The 12,207-nt window shown below is 39.2% G+C and overlaps 2 protein-coding genes and 1 pseudogene across 2 annotated transcripts; all 3 read right to left on the minus strand.

The window, feature by feature from the left end:
* Positions 1-1,924: 1,924 nt before the first annotated feature.
* On the minus strand, positions 1,925-3,245 carry LOC116210321 (ribonuclease 3-like). Its single transcript, XM_031544180.1, has 3 exons — positions 3,080-3,245; positions 2,827-2,982; positions 1,925-2,525 (listed from the first exon to the last, which is right to left on the minus strand). The coding sequence occupies exons 1-3, from the start codon at positions 3,185-3,187 to the stop codon at positions 2,100-2,102; spliced, it is 690 nt and encodes a 229-aa protein (XP_031400040.1). The 5' UTR covers positions 3,188-3,245; the 3' UTR covers positions 1,925-2,099.
* Positions 3,246-4,709: 1,464 nt separating this feature from the next.
* On the minus strand, positions 4,710-8,201 carry LOC116210417 (annotated as a pseudogene).
* A 1,430-nt stretch (positions 8,202-9,631) lies between these two features.
* On the minus strand, positions 9,632-11,186 carry LOC116211664 (ribonuclease 1-like). The gene is made up of 4 exons (XM_031546131.1): positions 11,007-11,186; positions 10,700-10,855; positions 10,200-10,398; positions 9,632-10,105 (listed from the first exon to the last, which is right to left on the minus strand). Exons 1-4 carry the CDS (start codon positions 11,109-11,111, stop codon positions 9,882-9,884), a joined length of 684 nt encoding a protein of 227 aa, XP_031401991.1. The 5' UTR covers positions 11,112-11,186; the 3' UTR covers positions 9,632-9,881.
* Positions 11,187-12,207: the final 1,021 nt, after the last annotated feature.

Consider the following 12,207-nt stretch of genomic DNA (forward strand, 5'->3'; position numbering starts at 1 on the left):
ACTCCACCTTGTGTGTATGTTTATTCGACCATGTCTATAATAAGGTTTTTCTTTGAAGAACTCACGGGGATTTTATATTAAGTAAAATATATTGTTATAAGATTATTGACAATACTCCATCATGGACTGAACCAATTGAATGTATGTGACTTGTCTCACATTGATTGTATGAGCAATTGATGTGAGATTTATAGATTAAATGGACTCTCTCACCTAATAATTTAGTTTTTTAGATAGTGCTCTCCCATTTATTTATAACAATTGGTATCAGAGCCAAATCTCGAAAAGGTAGCCCGGGAGTGCTGGCCGTGACCAACAAGGACGTTAGTCCTTATGGGGGGACGATTATTATGGACTGAACTAGGAGTGCTGATCGTGACCAACGTAGTCGCGACCGACGAGGATGTTGGTCCTTATTGGGGGATGAGTATTATGGACTGAACCAATTGAAATATGAAACTTATCCCACATTGATTGTATGAGCAATTAATTTGGGATTTATAGACTAAATGAGCTTTCCCATTTAACCTACTAATCTTTTGGGTTGGGCTCTTCCATTTAGTTTATAACGTACTTTTGGATCATTGGAGACAAATTACAAGAGAAAAAAATATCTCCGATAATATATATAGATCAATAACGGTCGATGTACAACATATTTAGGTTGCGTTTGGTTTCATAGTAGGATTTTAAAATCAGATTTTGATTTTGATTTTGAGTGGAATAAATGGGGCCCACCCTTTGACTTTGTATGAGTTATGTTGTTTTGTTGTGGAAAAAAGTGATATAAATGTGGCCCACTCTTTGACTTTGTATGAATTATTTTATTTTGTAGTGATTAGAGTTAAGTTAGAATTGTGATTCTAAAATATAATCTTGAAACCAAACAGGCCCTTATACTCCGAACTATATTCGGAGATTTTATTCATCAATATATACATATATATGTAATATGTCACGGAAATGATCGATGATTTTGTTTTGCTCTCGCCTTTTTTTAAAATGTTTTTTTGGGTGAAGGGGAAATAGATTAAATAAAGAAATAAGAAAAATCTTGCCTTTTTTTTTTTGAACTTTTAGATGCAATCCTGGTATTTAAAAACTCAATGGGACCCCGACTAAATCAGTCGAGTCAAGTCGGCCCAATAAATGGTAAAAATCTCCCAATGTGAATTTTTCTCATTCACAAAATTTGAATTCGACATCTTATTTAAGAGGAATAAACGTCGAACTATTTTAACCAATCTACCTTGATAATCTTGCACGGTTTTAATTATTGAAGCAGAACCAATGGGCTGATACGAGGCCCAAGTGCGTCTAAAGCCCTTTGCTTTGCGCCCCGTCATCGATCGGGCCGAAAGGCAAACTGATAGACTTCAAAACCTTAAAGTAGTGGATCCGATTGAGCAAAAATTAATCAGAGGGGCTCAAATATTAAAAACTCAAATTTCAGAGTACTAGAACATTGTTTGAACTTCAAAAGAGTACACCGGTACTGTACTCATGTATTGCACAGTTTTTTTTTACAACATAAATAGCTTTTAAAAATTAATAAAAGTATTTTCAAAATTTTGAAGTTTGAGTTTAATATTCTTTTATACTTATTTTACATAATCTTTTTTTTTTTCAATTCTTGATCATGACATTACATGATTTCTTAGGGGTTTATATCATATTGCTTATTTTTCAGTTTGTATGCAATGAAAACATATATATATTTTCAAATTATATCATAAATTTATTGTGTATCGATAACACCCTTAATATATTGATACCGATGCATATGCATAAATTTATATTCGAGCAATGTAATTAATGTCCTAAGTTCGAATATCATTAGAAAGACCTTCCCTGCCACTTATTATCCTTTTCTTATTCCTATTAGCTGTTGGATCTTTTTTGTAACAAAAGAAAAATAACAAAATGAATGGAGAAATTTGCAGCCTTTTGTTATTTATTAACCTTTTGAAACGAGATGAAAGCAATAAATTTTTCCATCAAATACAGATTGATGCAAAATTTTAGATGAATAGGTTCAGTTGCCGATATATGTCCATAGAGATGACCATTCTAGTGCATCGATCGAGTCCCTTCTTTTGTTAAAACTTTGGAAATTGGATGTTTGAAGCACATCTTGATCCCTTGGGAAGAATGGGACATTCGATAATCTCCATACCCGAAGTATCGACGCACAGATACACCTCTGAAAGCTGCTTGTGGCCAGATGGATCGACGTTGCATTCAATCCCAGGCTCATGACCAACCGCTTGCTTAATAGCCTCTTTGATGCTCTCTAGTCTGTAGAACTTGTCATTTGGCTCGATCCCCGCATTCTTGAGTGCTTGAAGGAGGTTTGTCTTCTCCTTCAGCTTGAGGCCCGCCTCAAAGTAGTCGTGCTGATCGAGCTCAGACTCCGAGCAGGTCCCATGTTTCTCCCATTCGTGTTCCCAGAACTTGAGGCCGTCGTTGCTCGGGCATGACAAAGTTGGCCAACTTTTCTCCAAGCTGCTAATGAGATCTGAAATCTGTGATTGAGAGACAAATTGAAATGGAATGTGAATTCATCCGGTGCTTATACCTTCCGGTGAGAATTGAAGTACTGGTTAAAACGAACTGCAGATACATGGTCATGATCAACGCGTATGCGCTAAACCATACGTTCCAAGTTTATGGGGAATCTCATTCGCTCTTACAATATTCTTGTCTTTTAGTTTCAACAGGTTAACAAGAATGATCTCTTAGACAGATCGACATATATACTATCTGGACGGGTGGGCGCCTGATTATCTAATGCTGTTTAACTTGATTAGGAGAGGGTGTAATTACCTCAGACTTATCGAAAACATGATCAGGATTGCATTTAGACTGGTAGGATCCGTCCTTGTAGTTAGGCCACAGCCCATGAATGCCGAAATCTGCTGCAGGTTTCCCCGTCTTCGGGTAGCAGCAACTGTGCCTTGAGTCGCAGTACGATCCTGGCCACTTTTTTCCCATACAAAAACAAAATGGAGAAGACATCAATATTAGCCGTGACCAGTACTATCACTAGTATAACCTCAACAAGGAAAGCTTGGCTCACTTGTTGAACGAAGTAGAAGAAATCGAAGTCATCCACGGCACAGAGCGCAGAAAGGCAATGGATCGACAGAAGTGCAATCAAGATCGAACCTATGGACGCGTACTTCATCTTCCTCTCTCTCGCTCTCTCGCTCCTTCTATTTTGATTAGGTGATAGACAGGACTTTCGTAATGTTAATGGGTGCACATATATAGAGATGTAATGTGATGGTATATCTGAAAGTATATGCCCGACTTAGTCTTACTATAATCAATTTAATAAATGATCTTCAGCGAACTCTCATGTTCCTTATTACGTATTGGACTGTACAATGTTGTAATATGTCCTTTTTTTTAAAGTAATAATTAGAAATTCATTCGTTCAAATTAATCTAGGACGTCTTCGAATTAAAAGTTGACCTTTAATTCCACCAATAAATAATTTCATAATAATGCCAGAAGATGGGAGAGAGGGGCATTATCTAATTAATTATGGGTATATATCGTGTCAGGTAACCTAAGTAGAAAGGACTGATAACTCATAAACAATAAAGAGCTCTGACAATTTCTTCGGAATGGTTAAAAAAAAAATTCGAATGAGACTTGGATGAACATGAAGCTACCTAATATTAACTACACCATTACCCGAAGACTCCAATCTATTCATGTTAACATCAATGCGATATCGGTTTAAGTAATCGGTTGTCAAACAAGAGAAGGTCGCGAACAAAGCAGGTGATCGAGCTGGGGAGGAAATATAAAGGGGAACCAGAAGTCCCGGTGAATGGTGATGACATAATGAATCACAGGGGACCTCTTGGTCCGTGGTCGATGATGGCGACTATTGTTGCACCTAACCTCTAACATCCATTTGCGGTTGTCATTGCTTGTTTGATCTTAAAGCATTTTGATCCATCCATAACATAAATTCTGGCCGACATTTTTTGCTTTGCTTGTACTTGTTGTCAGCAAAGCATATTCAACAGACATCCGTAAATAGTGTTCCGTGGGGGAGTCTTAAGAGTCTTAACTAATGGTTCCAAATTCAGCACTTTTCTTAGTAAGGGCTGATATGTCTTTTTCCAGATATATGCACCGTGGTTGCCTTGCTTTTAATGCATTCGATGTGTTGAACTTGTATTGTCGATAAACATTTCTATGCTTGTAAGCTCTCCTTCGACCCGAATACTTTTTCGTAGGCACGTAGTGGCCTGGATCTGTTATACTTGGGTTCTTCTATTTGTTTTGACACCCGGAATAGTTCTCCTTCATGGAATCTTGTATAACACATCAAATTAGAGCCCAAAGCCGGACTTATTTGGGATCAAATCTGTTGTACTTATTTTATTCATGTGGACACATGATGACCAATCTCTTGCCATTATCTGATGTACTGAATTATTTGATTTCTACTACATATTTTAATTCACTTCATATGCTTATTATAAGAACAATCCATCGTACTCCACGCGCCTTGAGAAAATTCTACACTCAGGCTTTATCTGGGGTCTTATTATCAATGGGATCTACTTATAGTATAGACAAAATTGATGATTCTCTATGGTTATATGGCATTTGAGATTTTGATTTAAATTAAATAATGAAATTATATACAGATGATCATTGATAATTGATATATTGTATAAGCAGAAGCAGTTTTTATAATGCCCATTAATCAAACTTGAAACAATTGCCCTACGTTGTAGAGTGGTCCCGTAAAATAATATCCATAAGATATAGCTGTGCTAGGCTCTGGCCCTTTGGCGCAATCCAACTTCTCGGAATGGAAGAGGAAGGCCACCTGCAAGAAATAAATGGAAGCTTTTCAAACGATTCTTCACCTCCCATTGGAATATATGCCTTGGATAGGGAATAACTGGAAGTTTTGTCATGAATCGTCCTAAGTTGAATTCTCCTAGAAGGAAGGGAACTCGATCTCGGAACCGCATTTCCCCTTAGAGAAAACAGGACATTCGATCAGGTTGGACCCTGACGCACAAGTAAATCTAGTAAAGCTGGCTGTTGCCGGTGGAATCGGTGTTGCACTCAATCCATGCCCAGAGTGTATCCTGTCCCCTCCTTGATAGCATCCTTGATTCTTGGCCAGGCTATCAGTCCACCCCATCAGGGTTCATTCCTGAAGCAAACATGTTCTGTCATACATCACGGTTCGAGAAATATTTGCTGGCCAGTTCTTTTGCATACTACCAGTGAGATCTGTCTGTCGCACCGTAATCTCAACAATTATTATTGGACAGAACAGCTCGTGTGACCACATGGGCAACACATTGCAGTGAATAATATTATATGTTGAGAGATTTAGAGGTGATGTACTCATAATATAGTCGAAACATGTAATGGAAAAATCAAATAGATTCTTTTGAGAATTATACAATTCTGAACCATACAGATGATCAAACCCGGTATTGTGTGACAGAATCCTATGATGGAACGCACTACTAATTCAGAGTGATCTGGAAATGAGGAGTACACCTCTGAAAGATTGAAGGGGCTGTTGAGATGACAGTTAGAAGGATAAGATCCACTGTTGTAATTGGGCCAAAGACCATAAATCCCGAAATCTGCAGCCGGCTTTCCAGTGGCTGGGTAACAGCAGCTCTGCTCCGTGTCACAGCAACATCCTGGCCACTACACAGAGACAGGAAAAAGCTGAATGTCACCTCATTGATCGGCCAAAAATGCTACAACAACTCGTGATTCAGAAATACTCGGACCGATCAACAATGGACTAACTGACCTGCTGAGTGAAGTAGAAGAAGTCGAAGTCCTGCGACAGAGCAAGACCCTGAAAAGAGCTGCGGTACCAAGAAGAGGTTGATGAGGATTGAAGTTACGAGCAGTGTGCGTGAGAAAGGAACGCGAAAATGGGTGAAGTGATGATTGGTGATCCTCCAATGGAAGCAAAGCAATGAGCAGCTTCATCTCAGGGCATTCATGTTGTCTGATCTTGGCCCGACCTTTTAAAGAGTACATCTTATAGTAAATAAATATTATTAATGTTGCATACGTTGATTGAAATATTGTTCAACTTCAATAGAAATAAAAATGCATTTTTTTCTTCTGCATGGTCCATGATCCAGAGTAAAACTCAAAGCTTGTCTTGTGATTAAGCTCATTAGTAAGTAACAACCTGAATTGATTTAAGTGGTTCGACAACTCTTCTTTTTAAGAAAGGTCTTAGAGGTTCGAGTTTTATGAATGGAAAAAAATTCACGATTGGGAGAATCTCAATACTTAATGGGCCAACCTATCTCAAATTTAGATCAATTGGACTTCTGAATACCTAATTGGTGTACACCAAAAATAAAACCGGCGTTGTTGACCGAAAAGATATGATTTAATGAGCTGCATAAACATCTTCATCTTATCAATCTTATCCAAATACTAGTGTTGGTTCTTTGTATTTCATTCTTTTCTACGAAACTTACATATCATGTCTAATGCATATGTATAAATTTATACTCGATCAAGTTAATGCCCTATGTTCGATTATCATTAAAGTGGATTTTCAGTGTCACTTACTTCCCTTTCCTTCTATTTTGCCTTTACCATTCAATGAAAGAAAAATATATAGCGCCTCATATTTATTAACCTTAGGAATGAGATGAGAGCACTAAGTTGTTCCATGAGATACGAATCGATGCCCAATCATAGATGAAAAGGTACAATTTTTGCCAGTCAATAGATTGATGTTAATGGAAACCGCCCTGCCATTCTAGAGTAGGCGAGTCCCTTTTTTGGTTAAAATTTGGGAAACTGGATACTTGAATCACATCTTGATCCCTTAGGAAGAATGGGACATTCAATAATCTCCATCCCCGAAGTATCCACATACAGATAGACCTCGGAAAGCTGCTTGTTACCAGATGGATCGACGTTGCATTCGATCCCAGGCTCGTGACTGACGGTTTCCTTAATAGCCTCTTTGATGCTCTCTAGGCTGTAGAACTTGTCGTTTGGCTCGATCCCTGCGTTGTTGAGTGCTTGAAGGAGGTCCATTTTCTCTTTCAGCTTGAGACCTGCCTCAAAGTAGTCATGCTGATCAAGCTCGGACTCGGAGCAGGTGCCATGTTTCACCCATTCATGTGCCCAGAACTTGAGGCCGTTTTTGCTTGGGCAGGACAAGGTTGGCCAACTTTTCTCCAAGCTGCTGATGAGATCTGAAATCTGTTGAGAAGCACTAATTTAAATGGAATGATAACATATTGTGATCTTATTCCTTTCTCGTGAGAATCAAACCAGTACGATTAAAAGCGAACCGCAGGTACTTATGTGGTCGATGCTCACGAAGCAAATCATATGTTCCACTTGTTTTGAATCTAATTCAGTCTTAAATTATTATTCTTGCCTTTCAGTTTCATCAGTGTAATTCCAACAATCTTTTTTTGCAGATCTTCATGCTGAATCCCAACAGGTGGGCGCTTGATAATCTGCAGCTGTTTAACTTGATCAGGAGAGGGTGTAAATTATATACCTGAGACTTATCAAAAACAAGATCAGGATTACATTTGGATGTGTAGGATCCGTCCTTGTAGTTAGGTCACAGTCCATGAAAGCTGAAATCTGCTGCGGGTTTCCCTGTCTTCGGGTAGCAGCAACTGTGCCTCGAGTCGCAGTATGATCCGGGCCACTTTAGACATTAAGAAAGATTAGCTATGATCAGTATCATATCATAACCTCACAAGCTGAGAATAACCAACAAGTAAAGCTAGCTGCCACTCACTTGCTGAACGAAGTACAAGAAATCGAAGTCGTCCGCGATGCAGAGCACAGAAAGGCAACACGTCGACAGAAGTGCATTGAATATCGAATGCTTGGATGAGTACTTCATCTTCTTCTCTCTCGTTTGCTCTTCTCTTCTCAATGGTATAAGATAAGACTTCCGTAATGTCAATGGGTCACATATATAGAGAAGTAACATAAGGGCATATCTAAAAGGATATGTCCTGCAGAGTTTATTTTAATCAATGTAAATGAGTCTTCAGAGATCTGTTACATTCGTTATTACGTATTGGGCTGTAAGATGTTGTAACATGTCCACTTATTTTCTAAATTATTAGGAAGTTGTTTAATTAAAAAAATAAGTCAACATACCAAGAATAATTTCATAATATTACCAGAAGGTCTGATCAGAGAGGGTCTAATTAATTATGGACGTATCATGTCTTGTCAGCAAACATGAAGAGCTCTGACAAATTATTTCGATGAAAATGGAAAACCAACAATTTGAATTGGACAATTCGATATGAACATGAAGCTACCTAACGCTAACTGTGTATTATTATTATCGGATAACTCTGATCTATTCACATTAACATCGATTTGAAACTGGTCTAAGCAATCGGTTGTCAAACAATAGAAGGTTTGGAACTAGCAGGTGACAGAGCATGGAAATGAAAATAAAGGGGGGTAAAGGAAGTCCGAATAATGATATAATGGATCCCGGGATCTCTTAGTTTGGAATCGATGATGGCGAGTGCTATCGCACCTAACCTCTACCCTCCATTCTGGGTTGTCATGCTTGTTTGATCTTAAAGCATTGTGATCCATAACAAAAATTCCGGCCGACTTTCTTGCTTTGCTTTTACTTGCAGTTGCTAGCAAAGCAAACCCAACAGGCGTCCGTGGAATCTTAGCTAATGGCTCCAAATTCAGTCCTAGTAAAGGGCAGATATGTTTTCCAGATTTATATAGTGCAGTTGCCTCGACATATAATATTGTCAAAAAACATTTTCCCCTATACTTGTAAGGCCATTGAACACGAAAACTCTTCCTTAGGCACGAATGGATCAAACAATAAAATTAACAGGTCAGCTACCAAATGACGCTCGATGTACGTAGAGAAATTGAGTCTGAAGAGAATCTTATACATCTCAGGAGTCTTAAACGCGAAGGGGGGTGTTCAGATGGAGAATTTGAGCGCAGAGCATGGCCTTTATGGATTCAAGAGAGTCCGCATTGCTCAATCGAATTTTAGGTTCAAGCAGATACCAGAGAGCCGAGAGGGTCTTTGTGCAACCAATGCCGACCATGACCTGTTAAGGTGAGATCGCCACGTAGGAAGAGAAGATCAGTTATCAGGTAAGGAAGAGGAATGGCCTTCAGCACAGAGCATGGCCTTTACCGTCTGTTCTTTTTGTTTTCGCACCTGGAATTGTTCTCCTTCATGGAATCATCCAACTCGATGAATTATTAGGGATCTAACCGTCCATTATATATATATTATTCATGTCAACACCTCACCTATCTCTTGCCGATGTAATCAATTATGTGCTTTCCACCACATATTTTAATCCACTTCATATGTTTAGAGAACAATTTGCCATACAGTGCGCGCTTTGAGAATATTCTAAACTCGGACTTTATTTGGGAGTCTTATCATCGGTGCGATTCACTGATAGCATTGGACAAAATTGATGATTCTCAATGGTTTAATGGCATTTTTTATTTGATTTATGATCTTGAATCTCTATATCGATGAAGCATTAATAACAAATATACCGATAAGTGGAAGCAGTTTCTGTAATACTATTCACCATTTTGATACTATTACTTCCGTAAGCATATAATTGAATTAAGCTACCATAGTAGAAAGGTCCATAAAACAACATCCATAGGATATAGCAGTGTTAGGCTCTGGCCCTTTGGTGCAATCCAACTTCCTGGAACGGAAGAGGAAGGCTAAGGTACAAGAAATAAATGGAAGCTTTTCATATGATTCTTCACCTTCAGTCGGAATACAACTGAATAGTTACGAAATAACTGAGAAGTTTTGTCATGAATCGTCCTAAAATTGAATTATCCTAGAAGGAAGGGAACTCAATCTCGGAACCACATTTCCCCTTGGGGAAAACAGGACATTCAATTAGGTTGGACCCTGAATTGTCCACGCACATGTAAATCTGGTAAAGCTGACTGTTGCCGGACGAATCGGTGTTGCACTCAATCCATGGCGTGTACCCTGTCCCTTCTTTTACAGCATCCTTAATGCTTTCCAGGCTATAAGACGATCCACTGGGGTTTATTCCTAAAGCAAATGTGTTCGGTCATATGTCAAGGTACACGAGGAAGATCTTATTTCCGGTTAAATTCCTAAAACCATCACTAGTAATATTAGTTACCTGCATTTTTCAGAACGTTGAGCAGACCTATACTCTTTTTAAGGCCGAGGGCTGTCTCAAAGTAGTTGTGCTGGTTGAGGACGGATTCGGAGCAGGTACCATGTTTCTCCCACTCATGCGACCAGAAATTTGTGCCATCGTTGCTCGGACAAGCCAGTGTTGGCCAATTCTTTTGCATACTACTAGTGAGATCTGATATCTGTCGCATCAAGCGGGATCACAACAATTGTTATCGGACAGACAAGCAATGAGTGGTGAATATCATCCTAGTGGGTCCTAGGTTTCATAAGGTGGACCTTCAGTTTCTGGCCGGCTAATATATGATCTGAGATCGTTAGCCGATGCATTTATGTGATAGTCGATTCTATAGCAAAATCATGCATATATATTAATAAAAAAAAAGAATAACAATCAGCAGAAAATGGCGACAGAATATGAAGAATAGAGTACTTATTAAGCATCTTCGATGTGTATATGAGTGATCTGGTCAGGATGTATACCTCTGAGGGATCAAAGGGGCTGTTGGGATCACAGTTAGAAGGATAAGATCCACTCTCATAATTAGGCCAGAGACCATGAATCCCAAAATCTGCTGGCGGCTTTCCCGTGGTCGGGTAACAGCAGCTCTTCTTAGTGTCACAGTACGATCCCGGCCACTACATAAAATGAGGGGGAAAAAAAGAAAAAAGAAAACCAAATGATATCTCATTGATTGGTCCCAAACCCTACAACAACTCATGTTTCAAAAACATTCAGATGCTCGGAGCATTGGTCGGTCCATAATGGTATTAGAACCAGCCCACTGACCTGCTGAACGAAGTAGAAGAAGTCGAAGTCCTGCGACAGAACAAGACCCAAAAAGAGCTGCGGTACCAAGAAGAGGTTGATGAGGATTGAAGTCACGAGCTTCATCTCTGTGCACCAGAAAGGAACTCAAAAATGGGTAGGAGTGATTATTGGTGATTCTCCGAAAGAAGCAAAGCAATTAGCAGCTGTTATTTATACTGCAGATTTGGCAGGTTGTGGTGCAGAGAATCAGGGACAGAATATGCCATTGATTTGTTTCCAATTTCTGAATGATAATTAATGAAAACGAAGATGGAAAATCTCTTGAAGATACCAAAATGGATTGGTTCAAATGATTCGGTGCTTATTTCGCTTAAGTAAGGTCTCAGTTCGCGTCCTTGTGAATGCAAAATCCATGATGACCGAGTTTTACCTCTCAGTGAGCCGACCCGGTTTGACTGGATTAGTCGAGGCCAATTAGGCTTCCGGATACCAGGATTCATACCTAAAAAAAAAATCTCCGAAAGAAAGATAATAAATTGTGACAACTCCCTAGTGTGTAACGGTTCATCCATTGATGCTTGGGATGTCGGCTGGCCTTTTCATGTCATCAGATGTTGATGTTCCCTTCACTCTCTGTCTTCTTTTCTCGTTCGGTGCTCTGTTTCTTCACGTTATCATGAACCCATTGATTGCTGTTCTCCGAAAATGGAGGAAACTAATTATTATTTTAGTACATAAGACTTCTCGTTCCTCTTTTTGATACTCCTTTTTTGTCCTTGTCTACCAAAACAAGGAAAAAAAATGCACGTGCCGGCCTTACAAGTTCGCTACGGTCACATGTTATCGAATCAGGGGAGATCTCCGCCCTCCTTTAGCCCCCGGATATTCGCATGGCGGAGGGACTGCATATCAACAATATGATTCATTGCCAGGGCCAGAGCAGGCTAATAATTAGGCAAGGAGCTATTTTGGCATCCTTTACATGCCACATGAGTCGAATCCTTGACCCTGAGCCTGAAGGAAGGTCGCCTTATCACTTCCAGCCAAAATCATCGGTTTTCACGTCATCAGTTGAATTAGGACAAAGCAGAACAAGTCCTTTATGGTTGGATTGTGGCTCTCTCTATCTGTTACTTATGGGTATCTTATGGACAACAGTTGCTTGTTGTCAGCAGCAGTTTCTTCCATGGACAAACAACTGAGAGTAAGCATTTTCACC

The sequence above is a fragment of the Punica granatum genome, chromosome 6 (genome assembly GCF_007655135.1).
Source record: "Punica granatum isolate Tunisia-2019 chromosome 6, ASM765513v2, whole genome shotgun sequence".
NCBI lineage: Eukaryota > Viridiplantae > Streptophyta > Magnoliopsida > Myrtales > Lythraceae > Punica > Punica granatum.